Source organism: Perna viridis, chromosome 3 (assembly GCF_037379345.1).
Source record: "Perna viridis isolate PV_CMFRI_1.1 ecotype Kerala chromosome 3, ASM3737934v1, whole genome shotgun sequence".
In the NCBI taxonomy this organism is placed as follows: Eukaryota; Metazoa; Mollusca; class Bivalvia; order Mytilida; family Mytilidae; genus Perna; species Perna viridis.
The window spans coordinates 47,724,781-47,743,957 of NC_142447.1; the positions used below are offsets into that span (position 1 = coordinate 47,724,781).

Consider the following 19,177-nt stretch of genomic DNA (forward strand, 5'->3'; position numbering starts at 1 on the left):
AAATGATACCAAATTTGAGACGTTTTAGTTGAGTAATAACTTGTAGAGTTGAATTTATGTGACTTTTGACCGAAAAATCGAAAATCCCATTTTTCGCATTTTTTAATAAATTCTGATCACGAAAATCGGCAAAATTCATCAAAAGAACCCCAGAAGTATAAACTGTGATAAAGCTAAGCAGAAACTAGCAAAAAGGCCATTTTTATTGAAGCATTAACACCCTAGGGGTATTGAAATTGAAAAATATGTCAATTTAAGCGTTTTTTTTTCGGCGGGTGGGAGTACATTTTTTCCTTTTTACCACAAAACCGTAAGTGTTACTGCAATTTTCTTGGTACCATTGTAAAGCTGAGACATTGGGCTATGCGATTAATTCTAAATTTTTTTAGTTTGTTCATACATGCTAGGCCAGGAAGGCTAAGACGCTCAAACAATTGAGTCACAAAAATCTTGGCTTTTTGACCCAGTGGGGTACAAATGTAGGCTTATACTGAAAAAGAATCCGAAAATATTCTTTGGTGACAAATTGATTCGGTAATGGGAGGAATAAAGGTAATTAAAAATCACCATGAAGTTGATAAGTGGGAATGGGTGCACGGTGAACCCTCCAAACCCATGGACTATTGTAGTACACAAATCCCATACGTCGTGTCGTGAAAAGTGATCCACTGTCTTATATCAAATCTGCTTGTATAATACTTAGTATGTATAATTATATTGATTAACAAGTTTATTTTCGTACAATCATAGTCAAGTGGCATCTTTCGATAAGAATGTAATGAAATCAAAATTTACTGTCGTCAACGAAGTATGCACCAGACTCGAATCAGAATTACAAATTATCACATTTTAGTAAGTTCTTACCCATTACGTTTTAGAACGGTTTAAATCCTATATAAACAGGAATTTGATTGGCTGACAGATTTGCAAAACTTAAAAAGTATCGGGTTACTTTTCAAAAGTAAGCCGATACTTTTAAAAAGTAAGCCGGCACTTGTTGAAAGTAAGCCGATACTTTTGAAAAGTAAGCCGATACTTGTTGAAAGTAAGCAGATAGAAAAAGTAAGCCGATAGAAATACCCCTATTGTGACATGATCCGCCACTCATATATTGCAGTATCATGAAAAAGGATAAACTCTTCCAAGCAAGTTCATGTACTACGAACTAATCTAGCTATCTTAGATTGGAATGCACACGTGAATAGGGAAGCAACATCAACAAAAACTGTGCAAGATGCTAAAAATCCAAGGCTACAAGTAGATATAAAAGTGCTAAAAAGAAATGCACAAACATGTGGTCTGAAATATTGTGTAAACTAGTTAAAGCATACCTAGATTAATAAAATTGGAAAGGCATTATTCTTTTTTCAATTGAAAAGGTGATTAAGAACCATTTTTTTTTATGTAGCAAACAATAATTAACTCTAAAAGTCGTCTGCATATATTTACCTAGATAACCACAGGTGCATTTATTTTTATTTTACAGACAGCTGTTTGTTTAAGTACCGCCTATATGTCCTTATCTAATAAAACTTCATTGCGCATGTTCCCCGATCAGGGTGATCGGATGTTGCTGGATCAAGTAGTATGAATCACACTTTCCACTAAAAGGGCACCTTGGTAGGCCTATTCAAGTTTTATGAAGGAGGGAATAAATGTTAATTGAGGTCTCATTTTTATTATCATTTATAAGATTTCTGTGCAATGTAGTTAAGATAAAATAAATACTTGTGTACACTATTCTAAATCATGGTTTTCAACCTTGTCAACAAAATGCACAACAAAATATAATTTATTAAATTTGAACTCCCCTCACCAATGAAAAATAGAATAACCCAGGTAGCTTAAGATTTAAATAACTACGAGCTAGCTACGAAAAGATTCATAGGTGAGTAGGCATCAACTCTTTCAATAATAACTGGGCAGTTTAAATGATCCAATAGCTTTTCCAATCCTTCAGCAGATTGGTAACGAAAGAGTGTCATGTTTGTAGGAAAGTCACTGATTTATTCAGGAATTGTGTTACTGATTTCTTATCATGTTTTTGGAAAGTTTTAACAAGTGAGAAATCTGAATATTATTTTATTTTGTTATGTGACTTTTTATGTCAATTACTTATTTTTTTTATTTATTTTAAATACACTAACAAATCGAAAGTCATTTTATATGGTTTTAAATCGGAGATAATCAGTAATGATCATAAACAAATTATATCTCCCGTTTATATCATTGATTGGTGTTTAACGCAAAAGCAGCAATATTTCAGTTAATCCAGGCGATGAACTTGAAATGGATGACAACAGTTTTTAAATCTATTGTTGACATTGAGAAAAAATCGTCCATATCAAGCTGTTGGACTTATATTTCATGTCACTACACCAGTTGTCCGTACACTTTAGATAGTCCAGTTCAAACAGCATTCGTGGGATTCGATCACCATCAACTACTAAATGTGCTTTCTAAAGATCCAAGAATTTTGTTTATGTATCTGTAGGGTATGATTAAAATCATAACTTTATATCTAAATAAATAATTCACAATGTCATGACATTTGGTGGAAGTGTTCTTGAGCTTTTTTTTTTTTGAGTCCAAAAATAGGACATTGACCCATATTTGTATGAATTAATTCTATAACTCTATAAAGTAAAATCTAGAATATATAAAAATCAAAAGGATGCCAACACTAATAGAAATACAGTTTTGAGAAAAAATGAAGCATTTTCAGGTTATTGCACAGATATGAGAAATCTCCTCTCCCTTTTTCAAGAATAGAGCCCCAAAATTCAACAATAAAAAATCCAAAATTTGTAAAAATTAAAAGGAGCTCTTATCAACCAAAAATAAACAATTGCTTATTGCACCGGTACGAACCCCAGTATTTTCCAAAGGCAATATAATGTTTTATTAGTCATTATTAAGTGCCTCAATGAAAAACGTTTACAGTGTTAATTAGTATTTCCTTTGAACAACAGGTTAGTTCATCTGACGGTTAACTTCAAAGCATTAAGTCCAGTTTCGAAGAACTGAAGTAATTCCGAACGCACAATACTTAACTACAGTAGAAACAATCTGCATATTCAGAACCTTTGACAATGTTTGAATGGACAAACACAGAGTTGATGATGTTTACTGTCATTACACTAATTACATGGTACTGTGTTAGAAGTAGAAGACCACGCTGCTATCCTCCTGGACCATTTCCACTTCCGGTTATCGGAAACTTCTATAATATAAAAGATGGTGACATGCTCGGGGCCGTCCGCAGACTTAGGATTCAATATGGCGACATTTTCTCTTTGTCGCTTGGGGAATTTTGGGTTATCTTTGTAAATGGTGCCGATAATATTCGTGAATGTATCAAAAGAAACGGCGAAAAGATGCTAGATAGACCCGCTATCTATCCAATGAAAATTGCGGATAATATGGGTAAGATTTATATTAAAATACTGTACGAAATGGTTTTTTTCATATTCCCAATTTTGGTTTCGTCTTTTAAGAATTTAAGCAAGGAGTGATCAAGGGAACCAAGATTCTAGCGGAAATCAAAAGAATTTAATCCACGGACGAAGACCAGACATGGAAAACAGACAAACACAAGAAAGAACATAAAGTAACTAAAATGACACATACAAAGTAACAAAAGTAAATGAGCAACTCGGGTGTCGGTTGGTTACGTCCCTTTGAAAAACTTTCTAAAATGGCTTGCATCCTGTAAATATGAAAAACGACACACATGTATTATGTTTTTGTGAACTTTTACGTGTCTGATTTTTTTTCTGTTTTTCCTTTTGTCATTTATGTAATTTTCTCATGCATTATACTCAAAAACTATCTTAGCGATGACGTTTAGGCCTATAAATTGGATAGAACACAGCCTTAACAAAATTAGAAAACTATGAAGTAAGATTTATACTTTAAGGTATCGTGTCATCAAATGGAAATATGTGGAGGGAACACAGGACATTTGCTTTAAATAAACTCCGCAGTTTTGGATTTGGTAAACGAGACTTTGAAAGCAGAATAGTCGAGGAAGTAGAAGAACTACTGAATTTGCTAAGAAATACTGATGGTGCTGCTGTTGAACTAAACGAAACCATAAATATGAGTATCTCTAACAACATCCTGTCAATAATAATGGGTCAGCGATACGAGTATAATGATAGCAAATTCCGTTACTTCATAAACCTTCTTGCTGAAAACTTCAAAAAGTTAGAATTGGCCGGTCCAGTGACATTCTGTCCTACTATATTTTCCAAAGTCCCAATACCCGGGCTCTCAAAGGCAGAAATGTTAAAAACAAGACAGTTTTACAGAGATGCAATCAATGAACATAAGACAAATTTTGACGAGAACAACATCCGAGATTTCATCGATGCTTTCCTCCAAGAAATTAAAAATTCAGATGGAAAAACAACCACATTCACAGGTAACGTTGCTTGTTATAGGAAGGTTACTAACCCAGTACAAAAAGAATTAAAATGGGACAGATTTAACCTATAGAGGACGAAGTTATAGGCTAAAGAAGTCTCATCGATTATCATGCAACATCATAAGATCGGTCATATCATAGGGCGAGTTTTCTGTTGTGGTCAATACATGAATTTTAGACGAATTTCTTTGCATTTAACAGAGACCTCGCTCGCTTATTAGGAATTTGAGTTGATTGTGTATCAAATGTTAAAAACGTGTATGCATGTTATTATCATAGACCTGTAATTATGTTAAATTACTGTAACACATCTATGTTATCATGTATTTGGCAGACTGAATACAGATTCATTATTTCATTCAAGTAACACAGTCTCGTTTGAGTAGATTTTCGTCTTTGTCTATGCTAGATTAACAGTGGCGGATTCAGAGTTTTAGGTAAGGGGGGGGGAGTTCTTGACAAGATCACCTGTGAAGATCACAGAGTGATCCAATAGCTAGGGGGTTTGGGGACATGCCCGATGTGTAAATTGGGTATGTCCCCAAACCACCTACCAAATTTGGATCACCTCGTGATCCTCACCGGTGATCCTGTAAAGAAATTTTTTGGGGAAAGTGGGGGTGTTTATAAACCGCTTCCCTATTGCAGGGGATGACACCCCTCCTTTTTATTGTACAGTTTGTCATTTTCATGTGTAAAATTGACAAAGAATTGTAGCGCCAGTTCAGTGATCTACTTATACAAACACCAAGCTTATAACATACATGTGCTACAAAACCTGGGATGGGATTGATTTCTGATAAATTTAAGGGCACAAATCTGAATTATATCTTTTCAATTTCCCGGTTGGTCCCGTTGAATCGTGACGAATTCTGTCTTCTTATTTTTGTAGAGTATTTATCATTTTGTTATAGAATACCAACTGCTGTCAGTTGTTGGAGATTTATTTGCTGCTGGAACAGAATCAACCGCAACAATCATAAGATGGGCTATTTTGTATCTGATTCATAACAACAAGATCCAGGAAAAAATGTTTCAGGAAATAAACGACGTCGTAGGGCAGTCGAGACTGCCCTGTCTTGCCGACAGATCTCATCTGCCATATTGTGAAGCTGTTATACTGGAGACCCTCAGAATAGGGAACATTTTACCCTTTGGAGTGCCATACTCCGTAAAAGAAGAATTTACATTCAATGGTCATGTTTTTCCCGTAGGTGCGATAGTGTTCCTGAGTCTTGACTCCGCCATGTACTCAGAAGAAACTTTTCCTGACTCCAACAAATTTATGCCAGAACGTTTTATTGATGAAAAGGGGAACTTATGTGGAAAAGATACTGTTTTAGCCTTTTCCACAGGTACAATGTAGTATTTAGTCGTAGTTTTTGTTAGAATCATGCAAATTCTGTAATATGCGATAATCTAAGACTACATATTTTTATGCTTTATGGGTCTATATGATGAAATGTAAAATCATTCATTCCAATCTGTCTGTTCTTTAGAGATAATTTACAATGAAAATTCAATAGCGTCTGTTGTATTTCAGTGTCATTTGCAGAGTTATCCCCTTAGTTTTGAATTCTATTGTACATTCCTTTTAATTTGTAGTTCATATGAACAAGGGTAATAAGAAAAGCCACATGTTAATATCTGTTTACTATAAATTTTTTAAAAGTATCAAAAATAAAAATATGTAGGTTTCCAAACATGAATAATATTTTGCATGATTCTTAGCTTGACTACTTCTTAAGTATTTGTAGCTAACTCACCATACCGAGCACATGAACAGCTGTAATCCTATTAAGTAATTGTAGCTAACTCACATTTGATTTTAACCTTATCGAGCATATAATTCAAGCGCGGATTCATAAGGGGCGGACCCGGTGTACGCCTCTTCTTAAAAAAAAATATGATTGTTTAGTATCAAATCGAGATTATTTGCCTAATGTGTCCCTTTTTTCACGTCTGGCTCCGCTCGACCACTTTTTCTTCAGCACGCTCCTCCCCCACCCACTAACCAAAAATCCTGAATATGCCCCTTATATAGGTTTGTTTTCAGTAGTAACGATTGGAAACGTATACGACCACAAAATATTTACAATCGTATATTGGTATATTGGTCGTCTTCATCGTCCGTAGACACTTGGTTTTCGTGCGGTAACTTTAGTTGTGATTGACTAATCGTTATGGAATTTTGATATGATTTTATTAACTACTGAAGGAAGATAAGAATAAGGGGTCGAAAAGCGTAAAATAGGTGTTTTATTAAAACCCATGTAGAATGTTTTGATAATAACCTTTTTGTGTTGCTTATTTAATTCTGGTAGACAAATGCATCAGCAGATTTAATGCGTTTTGGACCATTTTCAAGTTATAAAGAGTCAAAGTGGCCACCCCCCCCCAAAAAAAACCAACTTTTTTTTATTTTTGGTTTGATTTTGAAATTCTTATTTGAATTATCTTCCAGGTACCGACCTTACAATGTATTTCATGTTACAAGTTATATGTTGCATTTCATGTTTATCTTTCATGTTCCCATGGGATATTTTCATTTTTCAGTTCATTGTCAATGTGTGAGTTTTGTGTTATTATAGAACTTACTGTAGTGCCATATACTACGGACGAATTAATTGTTTCATTGACTTTTTGACAAACAGTTAAGGCTTCTTCGGTCGTTTTATGGAATGATCTTACTCAACTATTAACTTTTTTTTACCCTTTTTCAGGCCGGCGATCCTGTTTAGGGGAATCTTTGGCCAGGATGGAATTGTTCCTTTACCTGACTTCGATGATACAACGATTTAAGTTTAGTTCGGCGGAAAGCGAAAGCCTGCCAACTTTAAAGGGACGACTGGGAATAACCTATACGCCTAGTCCGTACAAGTGCAGAGCTTATATTCGATAAATTAAACATTGTTGTACAACTAGAAAATACAATGGGTTTGAGAATAATATAATAGATGAATGTATATTGAAATTGCGGATCGAAACAATCTACCTTAAACGAAACGAAATGAGCCTGAAAATCAAAACGGACCGAAATGGAATGAGAAACTGATTTATTTGTTAAGCACAAGACGAAACGAAACAAGAAGATATTTAGAAATGAAATAATAATAAAATGTATATATGGTGAATCATTAAAAGAAGGAAATGATGAATAGGTGTAAAAAGTACAATATTGTTTTTATTTATTTTACTTTATTTTATTTTTTATTTATTTTTTTCTTTTTTTTTGTTTGTTTTTTTTTCAGTTTGTAGTGTTTTCAACTGAACTTTAGCATAAATACTAGTGCCTATTGTCTTTGTCGAATTCACCACATTAGTAAATAAATAATGTGAAACCTGATTTACTATGGTATGCATGCATGAGGTCCCGCTTGGTTCCGAGTTTATACAATATCCGCACATCCCAAGTTATATTTTGCAAAATTTGGTGCTCCAAGCGATCCTGTGATCCTTCTTTCACTAGTTTGATACTTTTATCATTAGCTCACCTGGCCAAAGACCATGTGAGTTATTGCCATCATTTGGCGTCCGTCGTCGTCGTTAACAATTATACAAAACTCTTCTCCACTGAAACTACTTGACTAATTAGAACCAAACTTGGTATGAATGTTCCTTGGGGTATCCTGCATAGAACTGATGTGGGGATTTTTGATTCGTCGAAAAACATGGCCGCCGTTACTAAAAATAGAACATAGGGATCAGACAGTAGTTTTTCACATATATCTCATAAACCGTCAGGTTTAGCTGAATTCTGACCAGATAAAAGTGTTCAACATGATGAGATCTATCTCTGGTAAAATTTTGGTTTTAATCCGTTAAGCCACGTTTGAGCTTTTGCCCTTTTTCAACGATTTTTGCTATTTTTGATGTTTTTCTTTCAAAAATCTTCTCCTCTGACACTACTTGACCAACTGAAACCAAACTTGGAATGAATGTTCCTTGGGGTATCCTGCGTAGAACTGATGTGGGGATTTTTGATTTGTCGAAAATCATGGCCGCCGTTACTAAAAATAGAACATAGGGGTCACACAGTAGTTTTATATCTCATAAACCGTTAGGTTTATCCAAATTCTTTCAATAGCTGAAATGATCAATATTATTAGGACTACAAAAGTCTTGTCTTCAGACTCCTTTTAAGAGTTATTAATGACTCTTTTTGTCAATATCTTGAAAACTATGATAGATTAAAAGAAACTTTCAATTGTTGAAAAGATCTTGTGATAAGTCCTACCAAAGACTTCTGGAGTCAAAATAGTTGGGAAACTTTTTGTTTAATTTATTGCCTTTGAATGGCAAAATTCAACAAGGTGAGCGATTCAGGCTCCTGGGAGCCTCTTATCTTATATCCACAAACCATTTCTTTAAAAAAAATAAGAAAATCTACTGCTGCATATGATTCTATGAGGTCTTTTAACACAATTGATTGATACTTTGATGTTGTGTCAGCCTTTTCTGCTTTGTATCGGTCCATTTCGTATAGTTTGGCTTCTTTTTTTTTCTTTCCGCATTTTACAGGTACGTCAAAAAGAAGCCTCATGTGGCAGTTCCGATATCATCTGAAAATGATGTTCGTATATAACATTAGCTGACTCAAACAATATCAAATAAATGCTTTGTTAATTCAAATCAATGTTGCACTAGTTGTTTTGACCTATACTGCCAGTGCAGGTAGAAGATTGCTTCCATGTGCTTGATGTGTATTTTCTTGATTTTATTATTACTTTTTTCCTTTTTTTAAGAAAGGAACATAGAAACGTGTTCCCCATTAACACTTTTTTCTAGTGTTTTATATTATATTGGATTTTCTGATACACCTCTCTCCTATTTTTTATTCTCTCCTGCAATGCTTTTATCACAAATCGGAATACACGATACATAAGATACATAACAATTGACTTCAACAGGCGCAAGTGTCTACTGAAATATTATTTTCCAATTAAGAAATTATGCATATTATTTGTTTTTGTTTTCTTTTGTTTAAAAAAATCTTTTTTGGTTTTTTTTTCTACCTTATATTTAAAATGTATAACTGAAAATGGTGTCTTGGAACTGTGGAGTGCATCTTCCCCATCGTGCGTTATCTTTTCAATTTGATACAAGATACCAAAACTATAACTTTTAAAGCAAATTGCTGCATTCTATATAAAAACATATTTTTATCGAGAAATTCTACCTGTCGTATTTTTCAGTTGTCGTGTTCATCTATTCCTTTTCTCTGGGCTTATTTTCCAAAGGACATTAACTTTTGATGTCAAAATGACATACTAGTATTATGGATTGTAAAATACATGTTATTATAGGCAGGGACTAAAATTGTTCAGCATGATGGGATGGACCTATGCCAAAATTTTCAGGAAGATCCATTGGCGGATGAGTTCTGCACTGGCGTCAACGTGATGTTCGTAACTGCAGTTACCATCATCCCAAAATGATGGGGAAAAAACGCAAATTTTAGAAAATCATTTTGTAATATCAAAAAATGTGACTGATTTTCCAATATCGCAAAGCAATTTTCTAATATAACAAATTCCTGATTTAGTAATATTACAAAATATCACACATTTAGTAATAATACAAATGAATTTGTAATATTAAAAAATTGCTTAGCGATATTGGAAAATCAGTCACATTTTTTATATGATTTTCTAATATTTAAAAAATCGTAATTGAATACAACATAACCATTTTCTAATATTAGAAAATCAATTTCTAATATTAAAAATTAATTTTTAATATTAGAAAATCAATTGAATTCTTAATATCAAAAAATGATTTTTTAATATTAGAAAACATCCATTTTTGTCCACTTTGGCTTGCCATAGATTTTGCAATATTGCAAAGCGATTTCTTAATATTACAAATTCATTTTCTAATATTGTAAATTCCTTTTGTAATATTACTAAATGTGTGATATTTTAAATCAGGAATTTGTAATTAGAAAATGAATTTAAAATATTAGAAAATGAATTTGTAATATTAGAAAATGAATTTGTAATATTAGAAAATATAAGTGTTTTCTAATAATAAAAAGTTATTTTTCAATATTACAAATTCATTTTCCAATATTACAAATTGGATTTCTAATATCACAAAACACTTTTTTTAATATAAAAAATTCAATTGAATTTCGGACGATTTTTTAATATGAAAAATTGATTTTCTAATATTAGAAAATGTATTTGTCGTATTTAATTGCGATTTTTTTATATTAGTATAGTGCTTACGACTACTTACTATTTTATGTGTACACTTGGGTCCTTAACCAACTTTGGATTTCTGTATGCGAATATGCGTCTGTACTGCTAGATATCTGAAAACCGTCTGCTCGTTTCGGCTGGCTGGTTTTTGGCGGGAACAGTGTCGGGAATTCCCCAATGCTGCATCCTATTGGGGCAACCTAAACCCCGGACCACTACACTCCCCTCCGTTTTATTAAAGGCCCCCTTTACCCCTTGTGTTCCCCTTGGGCTTATAAAAATCCCCATATCCCATTTTTACGGAGGGCGAGCTGCGGCCCCTGGGCCCCCCAACTAGTGAACACCCCTTGTTCCCTGCAGCCTCCCCAGCCTGCAGAGGCTAAACATATGTCCTTATAAATTTTAAAATCCACCCCCTCCCACTATTTAATATATGACCACTTTCCCCCGTGTAAAAAACTAAACGTACAGATTTTCAACACTTGACTCTCCACTCTGGGAGTTGCCAGAACAATATATTTACATACACTACTTGGGTACATACAAGGTAATAGTCTAATATATCTACTATCCGTTCTTGGGACTATTTAATAGAAATTCGTGATATTATCAGGAATATTTAATTCCTGGGAACCATAACTTGGTTCTACTAAAGTTTTAAATATTTGTCCAACTTACCCCCGGAATGCTCTTTTCTATGAACCGTTATTAGTTGGTTTTTTTTTCTGAGCATCCGGGGTCAAACTTCAATTTAACTTGTATATGTGTACATAGAACCTTGGAGGGGGCACTAGTTATAAAACCTGCGCCCATTCTCCAAGGTTCCTTTGAGTATTGCCAGGGAGTTACCTCCCCTCACCTGGGCTACTGCCCTGGTCACTGCTAGTAAATAGAGTGGATGGCCTACAGCCGCCCCAGGTGGGGAAAATATGGGGCATCAGATTCTAGACGAATCCTCCCTGGCTCCAAGAATTATAGGGCTTGGGCCTGTACGTGATTGAATTTGGCCACTCCCATGGTGAACCCAAAGACACTCTGGGAAAGCCCTAATCCAACCACGCACCTGTTCGGACTCCCTCTGGAAACAGTGCAGGTGTATTTTTTGGTCTGGGGGCAATACTCCCTGCACAGCTGGAGGGCCATCCGGTGCACCTCTGCGCCACCTCATCACCCTCCTCTCCCCTGAGGTGGAGGATGATGGGTTTTCCCTCCACCCTGGTTTGGAGGGCGCACCGGAAGGTGCTTTTACCTGGCGCTCCCAGCTGTCCTAGGGAGTACCTCTGTCCAGTCCAACCTCCCCAAGAGCGGCCACCTAAGGATCACGCAGCAGTGTCCTTAAGTGGTCCCCTGCACGGTCATCCAGTTGCCTGGCTTTCTTGGGGTGCACCCCCACTGCCACCACCCAACCCGGGGCTTGGGGCACCCTCCCTGGTTTTGGCCAACTGCAGGGATCACAGTAGACCGCACATCCCCCCACAACAGACACTTGGCCACCGTGCCCTTCAGTGGGCCCCCAAAAACTCCCTGATCCCAGCAGATTGGGGAAGGCCAAGGGACTTCCTAGCCCTGTCTGGGTGACAATGGGCATCATAGGCTTCAGGAAGTGCCTCAACTGCAGATGAAGTGCGTAAGAACTCCATCTCCAGCCTCCTCGACACATCTTAAGAAAAGCACACGCCCATTCGGGGGGTTGGGGGAGTTGGGGGACGTGTGCTCCAGGAAGACTTGGAGGGGTTCGACAGGGAGGTCCCTTGCCCTGGGCTCAGGATCACTGCACCCTCCTACCGGGCTTAGTGTCTGTGATCCAGACACAACTGCCGACCGGGCCACCCGAGGAATCGGCCGGCTGGTTGTGGCTGGCGAGACCCCCCTTGAACTTACTGGGGAACAGAGAACCCCAGCCCCCCTCCCAACCGTGATACCCCTGGGCACTATGGGACCCTCCTTCCCCCTACTCGGGAAAAAGACACCCCTACCCTACTCCTAACATCCCTCCCTTCCCTGGATGGGGAAGAAGCAGCCTGTTCCCTCCGACAGGCAGAGCGACGAGGCCCCCTACGCCTCGACCTCCCCCTGCCCGCCTCCAAAGGTGGGTCTGGGCCCCCTTTGGCTGCTCCTCTTTTTGCTCCTCCCCCGACACCTGCTTCTCCCTTTCCCTCCTTTTGTCTACTTCCTGGATGGCCCTGGCACAAGCGGCATTTGGAGAAGTGACCTTCTCCGTCTGCCAGGACCTCCGAGGGCTTGCCTGGCTCCCCTCTTCTGACATGACCTAAAAGACAGTTAATACACCTTACCTGCGGGTTGACTCCACCCCCGGTTGAGCACTGGGGACATATATATTGTTCCCAATGCTCAGCTTCTTCCGCTTCTTCGGCAGATATCCCAATGCACCGACCATGCAGCCACTTAACACAACTATCGCATTGTATCATAAATTTCCCATCATCAGGTTTATTGCAGATGCAAAAGAGTTGCTCTATGACTTGCTCATCATCAGGTGACTCTACTCCTAATGCACCTGAGGTTTCTGTTTCTGGGTGATCCCCCTCCCGCACTTGATTCTGTAAATTAGTTACCCATGTGGGCACATCCCTATCCCTACAAAGTTTCAATCGGTCGTGATGTGCCGTGAGCACTGTCTTCTTGAATTTGACTTCATACAAGTAGGGGGTTATCCTTCTGGTAACTACCCCCGGACCCTTCCAAGATGGGCTGAGCTTCCTACACTTCCCCTTGACAGTGGCGGTATCTAACTGATAAACTAAATCCCCACGGCAGTATTGGTTGGACACTACTTTCAAGTCATAATCTCTCTTATAGCGCAATTGAGATACCTTCAAGTTCTCCCTAACGATCTCGTGGGCTCTGAGCATTGCTGCCGCTAGCTCCTGAACATACTTCCCTCCTTCGATGGTTTCCTCATTTCCCGGTGGCCTAAACATTAGTTCCGCTGGATGATCAACCTCCTGTTGGAATAGCTCACACTTTTTGGGCTTCAATTTCAAGCCATACTCCCTAAACCTTTCAAATACTGCCCTTATATTGTCATAATGTGTATCCACATCTTTGCCTAAGACCAGTATATCATCCAGAAAAGCCAAGACCACATTCCATGTCAATCCCCTGAGGACAAGGTTCACCACCCGGGCATACGTGGCCGGCGAATTGCATAAACCAAAGGCCATACGGGCAAACTCGGAAAGCCCATACTTGGTAATAAAGACCGTTTTCGGGTGGTCAGACTCCTTGATTTTGACTTGCCAATAAGCCGAGTTAGCATCCAGTTTGGAAAACCAGACATTACCCGCTAGGGAATCGAGGCACACAAGGGGGAAAACAACTTTGCGAGTGAGGTGGTTGAGCTTGCGGTAGTCTATACACCACCTAACCCCGCCATCCTTCTTACGTACCAATACTGGGGCAGACGCCCATTCTGATATGGAGGGGTGGATCACCCCTGCCATACATATTTTCTTCAGGTGGGCTTCTTCTTCATGGGCAAAACCATGGGGGGTGGGGGTACGGCGCATACGCTGCTTAATTGGGGGTGGTCCCCAGTGTCAATATCATATTCTATGTGATTAAAACTCCCCAGGTCAAATTCATTTTTTACAAATACATCCTGAAACTCCTGTAGAAGTGCCGCTAATTTAGGGTGGTGTTCTTCCCCAAGCATTCTCTTCGACCTGTTATACAGTTCGCTAAGGTGGGGGGGGGTACCTTCACACTAGAGTAGGGCTTGTCCTCTGAGCTTGATATGGCCTAAAGTAGGACCATTTAAACAGCCCCTCCCTTTCTTCCCTCTACACCTCCTCTGCATGAGCCAGCTCAATCCCCTTTTCTAGCTCAATGAACAAGTCTGACACATTGATGAGACACACAATGGGCTCTGAGCCCGCACTGTTCAGTATACGTGGGATCAAAATCTCTTTGACCGTGCTTGCCCCTAGGAAATAATCCCGATTCAGAGTTTCGCTTAGGGTACCCTTCAGTCGGACCATAGAGTTCGGGGGTATTTTTACTCTTGTCTCCAGAGCCACCCTTGCTACCTGGGGGCATTCTGAGACTGGCCCACTGCTCATTGGGACTGACTCCCCCTAACTGAAAATGTACCCTTAGCCAACTGCAGGTCCACCCCCTGCAGCTTCAAGAAATCAATCCCCAGCAACATCTCATCACTTATTGGGGCTACATGAACATCAGCTTCAAATGTTTGCCTACCAATCCCAATTTCCACAGGCCCTGCTACAAACCCATTCATCTGCGTATCTCTGCCTGCAGTATTCATTACTACCTCCCGCTTAATGGGTGGTGTGACATTTACTGATTTAGGGACTTGAACACATCATTAGAAATGAGGGTGACCTCAGCGGCCGTATCTACTATCGCTGTCACCCCCTGGCCCTGGACCGTAACTGGGATTCTTAACATGTTCCCTCCCAACACATTTCGGACTGCAACAGTCTCAATTTCTCTATCTACTTACTCCGTCCCAGTTTCTGAACTTTCAACAAGGTCGATAGGATCCCCCTGATTCTTTCCTTCTATCATCCCCCTTGCCTCACTGGGTGATTTTGTCCTATCCCCCACCGATTCAGTATCTACTTTCCCATGATCCAATTCCCCTTTGTGCTCCTGATCTTCTCCTCATTTCGACCCATTTTCCAACTCAGTACTATCCATTGTTATCTCCCCTGCATTCAGGCGTATGGTGTCATCACTACTAGATGAGGTGTCCCTATTGACTGACGCCCCAAAGAAGTACTGCCCCACATCCTTATCCAACTCATCAGAAGCATCAGACTCGTAGCCTTTTTCTGGAGTTGCGGTTACATTAGGTGGGTTCCCATGGGATAGCTTTTTGTCCCGATTAGTGTCATGTGATAGCAATGTATCGCCAACTGGTCTTGAGGATCGGAAATTTCTGGGCATTGGGCTAAGAGAATGTTCTGGGCTTTGCTCACTATGGGCTGGATTAGATATGGATGTGCTAGCTAGTCCCTGATTTGGAGAACGAGTCACCCGCACCCCCTGATGTGGTGATGGGGTGCAAGAACGGTTTGTTGGGGTTTAACGTCCGAGCAGCAATATTTCAGCTATATTCAGACGATGAACATGAAATTGATGATAAAATGAACATGAAAAGATGACGAAATGAAAAAGGGATGGGACACAAGGACAATGGGGTCGAGAAATTTTGATTGCCACTGGAAATAGAGAGAGGTGGGTAGGGTCGGGCAATTTAGCCTCCTGTGGCGGAGCCTTATGGTTCCTACTCCGGGAGAACACCACAGTAGGGTTCTTTAACGTGCGAGGAACGTGGCATTTTTCCGAACATGGTGCACGACTATGTTTGCGGTCAGGTTTTCCGTATTATAGCCTGACAACCCCAGCATGTAACACGCCAGGGGTACCCCATTCAACCACCTGGGGCACACATCCCAGTTGCTCTGCGGGCAGAGCGCCCTAGCCCTCGGCTAGGGTTTTGAGCACTATTTAGTCGCCTTTTACGACAAGCTTAGCGCTGCTGCAGGCCTATTCTTTTAACACCCGGACCTGCACGGGGCGTGCAAGAACGGGCACGGCTTGACGAGTTTAGGTCTCCTAGGAGTGGAGTCCCCAGATGTGTCCTCCCTACCGCTTCTCTAAGGCAACCTTGTTGGGCTCTACCCCTCCCTGGAGACACTTGCCTAGGGTGGGGACTCTAACATTGTGTTTGATTCCAGTTGGGCCATGGTTTGAGGTTCTACCTCAGGTTTGGTCCTAGGATACTCTGGGGGAATTTGCTTTCTCTTGCCATCCATATGAGCCCCCGGCTTAAGTTGTTTTTTTTTAGGATAGACCCTTGCACCCTTAGTGTACTGTCTACTCTAACTGCTTCACTACCGGTGAGACCTTTGAGTTCAGGGGTCAAGTTCAGGACTCGTGAACTGACCCGTTGCTGTTTAACGGCCTCTCTGAAAAACGTACGCTCTTTGGTTTCGGGGAATCAGGCCTTCTATTTGGGCACTCCCTCTTAAAGTGGCCTTCCTGCTGGCAATGGAAACACCCCCCTTTTAGCTTGGGGATTGGCTACGGGAGACTGAGGGCCTGAATTGACCAGCCATATTAGTAACCAGCCTCCTTAGCTCCTCTTTTTTTTCCCTCCAGCCGTTCAATTTCATTTTTCCAGAGAGCCTGAACCGCCTTCCCTCCCCCTCTGCAGTTGCACATACTTGAGGAAGTTCTTCCCTCTCCGAGTGGCTGCCCCACCCCCGTTCGGGACCCACCATTTTAATTTCCCTTCTGGGCCCCCTACCATATATAGCTTGGTGGTTATAGTGAAACCAGCGCATCTTATCAACAGCCTCCTCAATGCTTGTGGGGCGTATATTGGAAGCATAGCTCCCTGCTTCTTTGTCTTCCGCACCCTGACAGAGTTTCAGAATTGCCTGCTGGTACATGTGGGGATCGAGGAGAGACCTGAATGCCTTAGTGGCCAGGGTTAGAACCCTGTCAGCCCAGTCAAGGGACTCTTCTGGGGCTTGTCGGGCATTATTGAACTGCACTTGGGCCGTCTCTGGGAGTTCTTTAAACCCAAACCGTTTTTCCAACTTTCTGATTAAGTCACCATAAGCCATATTGTGGTTGCGCTCCACCAGAAGTGCGTAATGCTCACTGGCCTTTCCTTCAAGGGCCCAACACAACTGGTCCATGCACTCCTGTGGGGACCACTCATTCACCTCTGAGTACCGGGAGAACTTGGCATAAAAAGCTTGCCAGTTAGATTTCCCATCATATTTTAAGGCCTTTGGGATGGTGACACCTTTGGCATTTCCCCTCCCTCTTTCATCTTGTTCCGAATCATATCTACCCATAGGTGCTGAACCTGCACGACCCGAGTAGGGTCGCTCACATATCCTGCCCGTTGGTGTTTTATCCCTGTGGACTCTTACACCTTGGGGCCTACCCCTAAACACGTCTCCCCTACCTTCTCTATAAGGTTCGTCCCTACAGTTCCTCCCACCGTAGGGCCTACCTGTATCTCTCCCGGTTCCCCCCCCCCTATTCGGGTCTGCTCTCCCACTACACCTCTCTTTGAAATGACCCCTCCCACCTGCTGATGTTTCCACCTCATTAGGTTCAAGGCTTGACCTATTCCGGTTGTAACTCCTACTACAAACAAATGTACCCCTCCTTGACCTTCTCTCCTCCCTACCATAACCTTCGACTAGTGGGGTCTCGTACGTCAACCTTTGCGAGACTGACCTTTGTCTCTGGTGGGGGTATCTCGGGCCAGGGGTAGTGTGCGACCATGGGGTTGCCTGCGATGTGGGACCAGGGGCAACATAAAATGCAGAGTCATGCTCTCCAATATCATCTAGGGATAGCTCACTTAACTCAGGGGGTGAAGGGGCTCTTTCTACCCAACTCCCCTCCAAACCCAGTAGTGCTTAGGGTTACATAACCCTGTTGGCCAGGTTTGGACCTTGTCCTTACCAACTCGTCAACCTCTTTTGACCGTGTCTCCATGCTCCAACTGGTCACCCTTATAATCCCCCTCACTTTCTTCCTCACATGGGATAAAGTCCATTAATTCCACTAACTGGGGGTTACCCGTAAGTACGGGATGTCACTAAGATCGTGAAAATTTAGGGATCCCTTTTCCTCCCTCAAATCAAGAAAACTAGATTTTTACACTAGGTCCCTTTTCCTGTGACTGGAAACAATGTTCTTTTGTAAGGGATTAACTGATGTGATGTAAACTTATCTTTCCTAGTCCTAAATGTCCTAGACCTAGCTGTCCCACAGCATACCAGCCCTTCCAGACAATACCCTAAGATTTGGGAAAAATAATTTCCACCTTAAAATTCTTACAGAAAAGAAAAAACGAATTCTCACTGTGCTATCTCTACCCCGAGATACACCGAGACGATTCCTCTAAACCCCTTAAACTTCACGAGCGAACATCGAAAATCGGGAGCGATCGTAATGGCCGACCCTCGACCACGCGGTCAACGAGTTTCCTCCCTCAAATTTTGGAGAAAAAAAAATTTTTGTGTTATATTTTATAATATTACTAAATCAGAAATTTGTAATATAAGAAAATGAATTTGTAATATTACAAAATGAATTTCTAATATTAAAAAATCTCTTCTAATATTAAAAAAATGATTTTGTAATATTAAAAATTCATTTTCTAATATTACAAAATATTGATTTTTGTCCTCTTTGGCTTGCCATACCAAATGATGTAACTCATATCAACACAACATACATTCACAACGACAAAAAAATCATACACTGTTTCATTACATGTAGTACTTACACATTTGTGTGTGTACGTAAAGCTTGGCTACAAGTCAAATCGTCACTTGTTTAAATTGGCACCTCTACTAACAAATTAAATCGGGACTCGATCAAATCGACACTTTGATTTTTATTTTTAATTTATTCAGGAATTGTGTTACTGATTTCTTATCGTGTTTTTGGAAAGTTTTAACAAGTGAGAAATGTGAATATTATTTTATTTTGTTATGGGACTTTTTATGTCAATTACTTATTT

General features: G+C 40.0%; 2 protein-coding genes and 1 pseudogene across 3 annotated transcripts; 1 reads left to right on the plus strand and 2 right to left on the minus strand.

Annotated features, from left to right (window-relative positions):
* Window positions 1-1,845: 1,845 nt before the first annotated feature.
* LOC148622644 (cytochrome P450 2J4-like) lies at window positions 1,846-7,775 on the plus strand. Its single transcript, XM_088572608.1, has 5 exons — window positions 1,846-1,888; window positions 2,973-3,426; window positions 3,920-4,426; window positions 5,344-5,784; window positions 7,153-7,775. Exons 2-5 carry the CDS (start codon window positions 3,093-3,095, stop codon window positions 7,329-7,331), a joined length of 1,461 nt encoding a protein of 486 aa, XP_088428734.1. The 5' UTR covers window positions 1,846-1,888; window positions 2,973-3,092; the 3' UTR covers window positions 7,332-7,775.
* A 921-nt stretch (window positions 7,776-8,696) lies between these two features.
* On the minus strand, window positions 8,697-12,535 carry LOC148622645 (uncharacterized; annotated as a pseudogene). Its single transcript, XR_015920892.1, has 3 exons — window positions 11,950-12,535; window positions 10,670-11,786; window positions 8,697-8,991 (listed from the first exon to the last, which is right to left on the minus strand). The product of XR_015920892.1 is annotated as an uncharacterized LOC148622645 (transcript).
* Window positions 12,536-16,688: 4,153 nt separating this feature from the next.
* LOC148622646 (uncharacterized) lies at window positions 16,689-17,679 on the minus strand. Its single transcript, XM_088574138.1, has one exon. The coding sequence runs from the start codon at window positions 17,487-17,489 to the stop codon at window positions 16,689-16,691; it is 801 nt and encodes a 266-aa protein (XP_088430264.1). The 5' UTR covers window positions 17,490-17,679.
* Window positions 17,680-19,177: the final 1,498 nt, after the last annotated feature.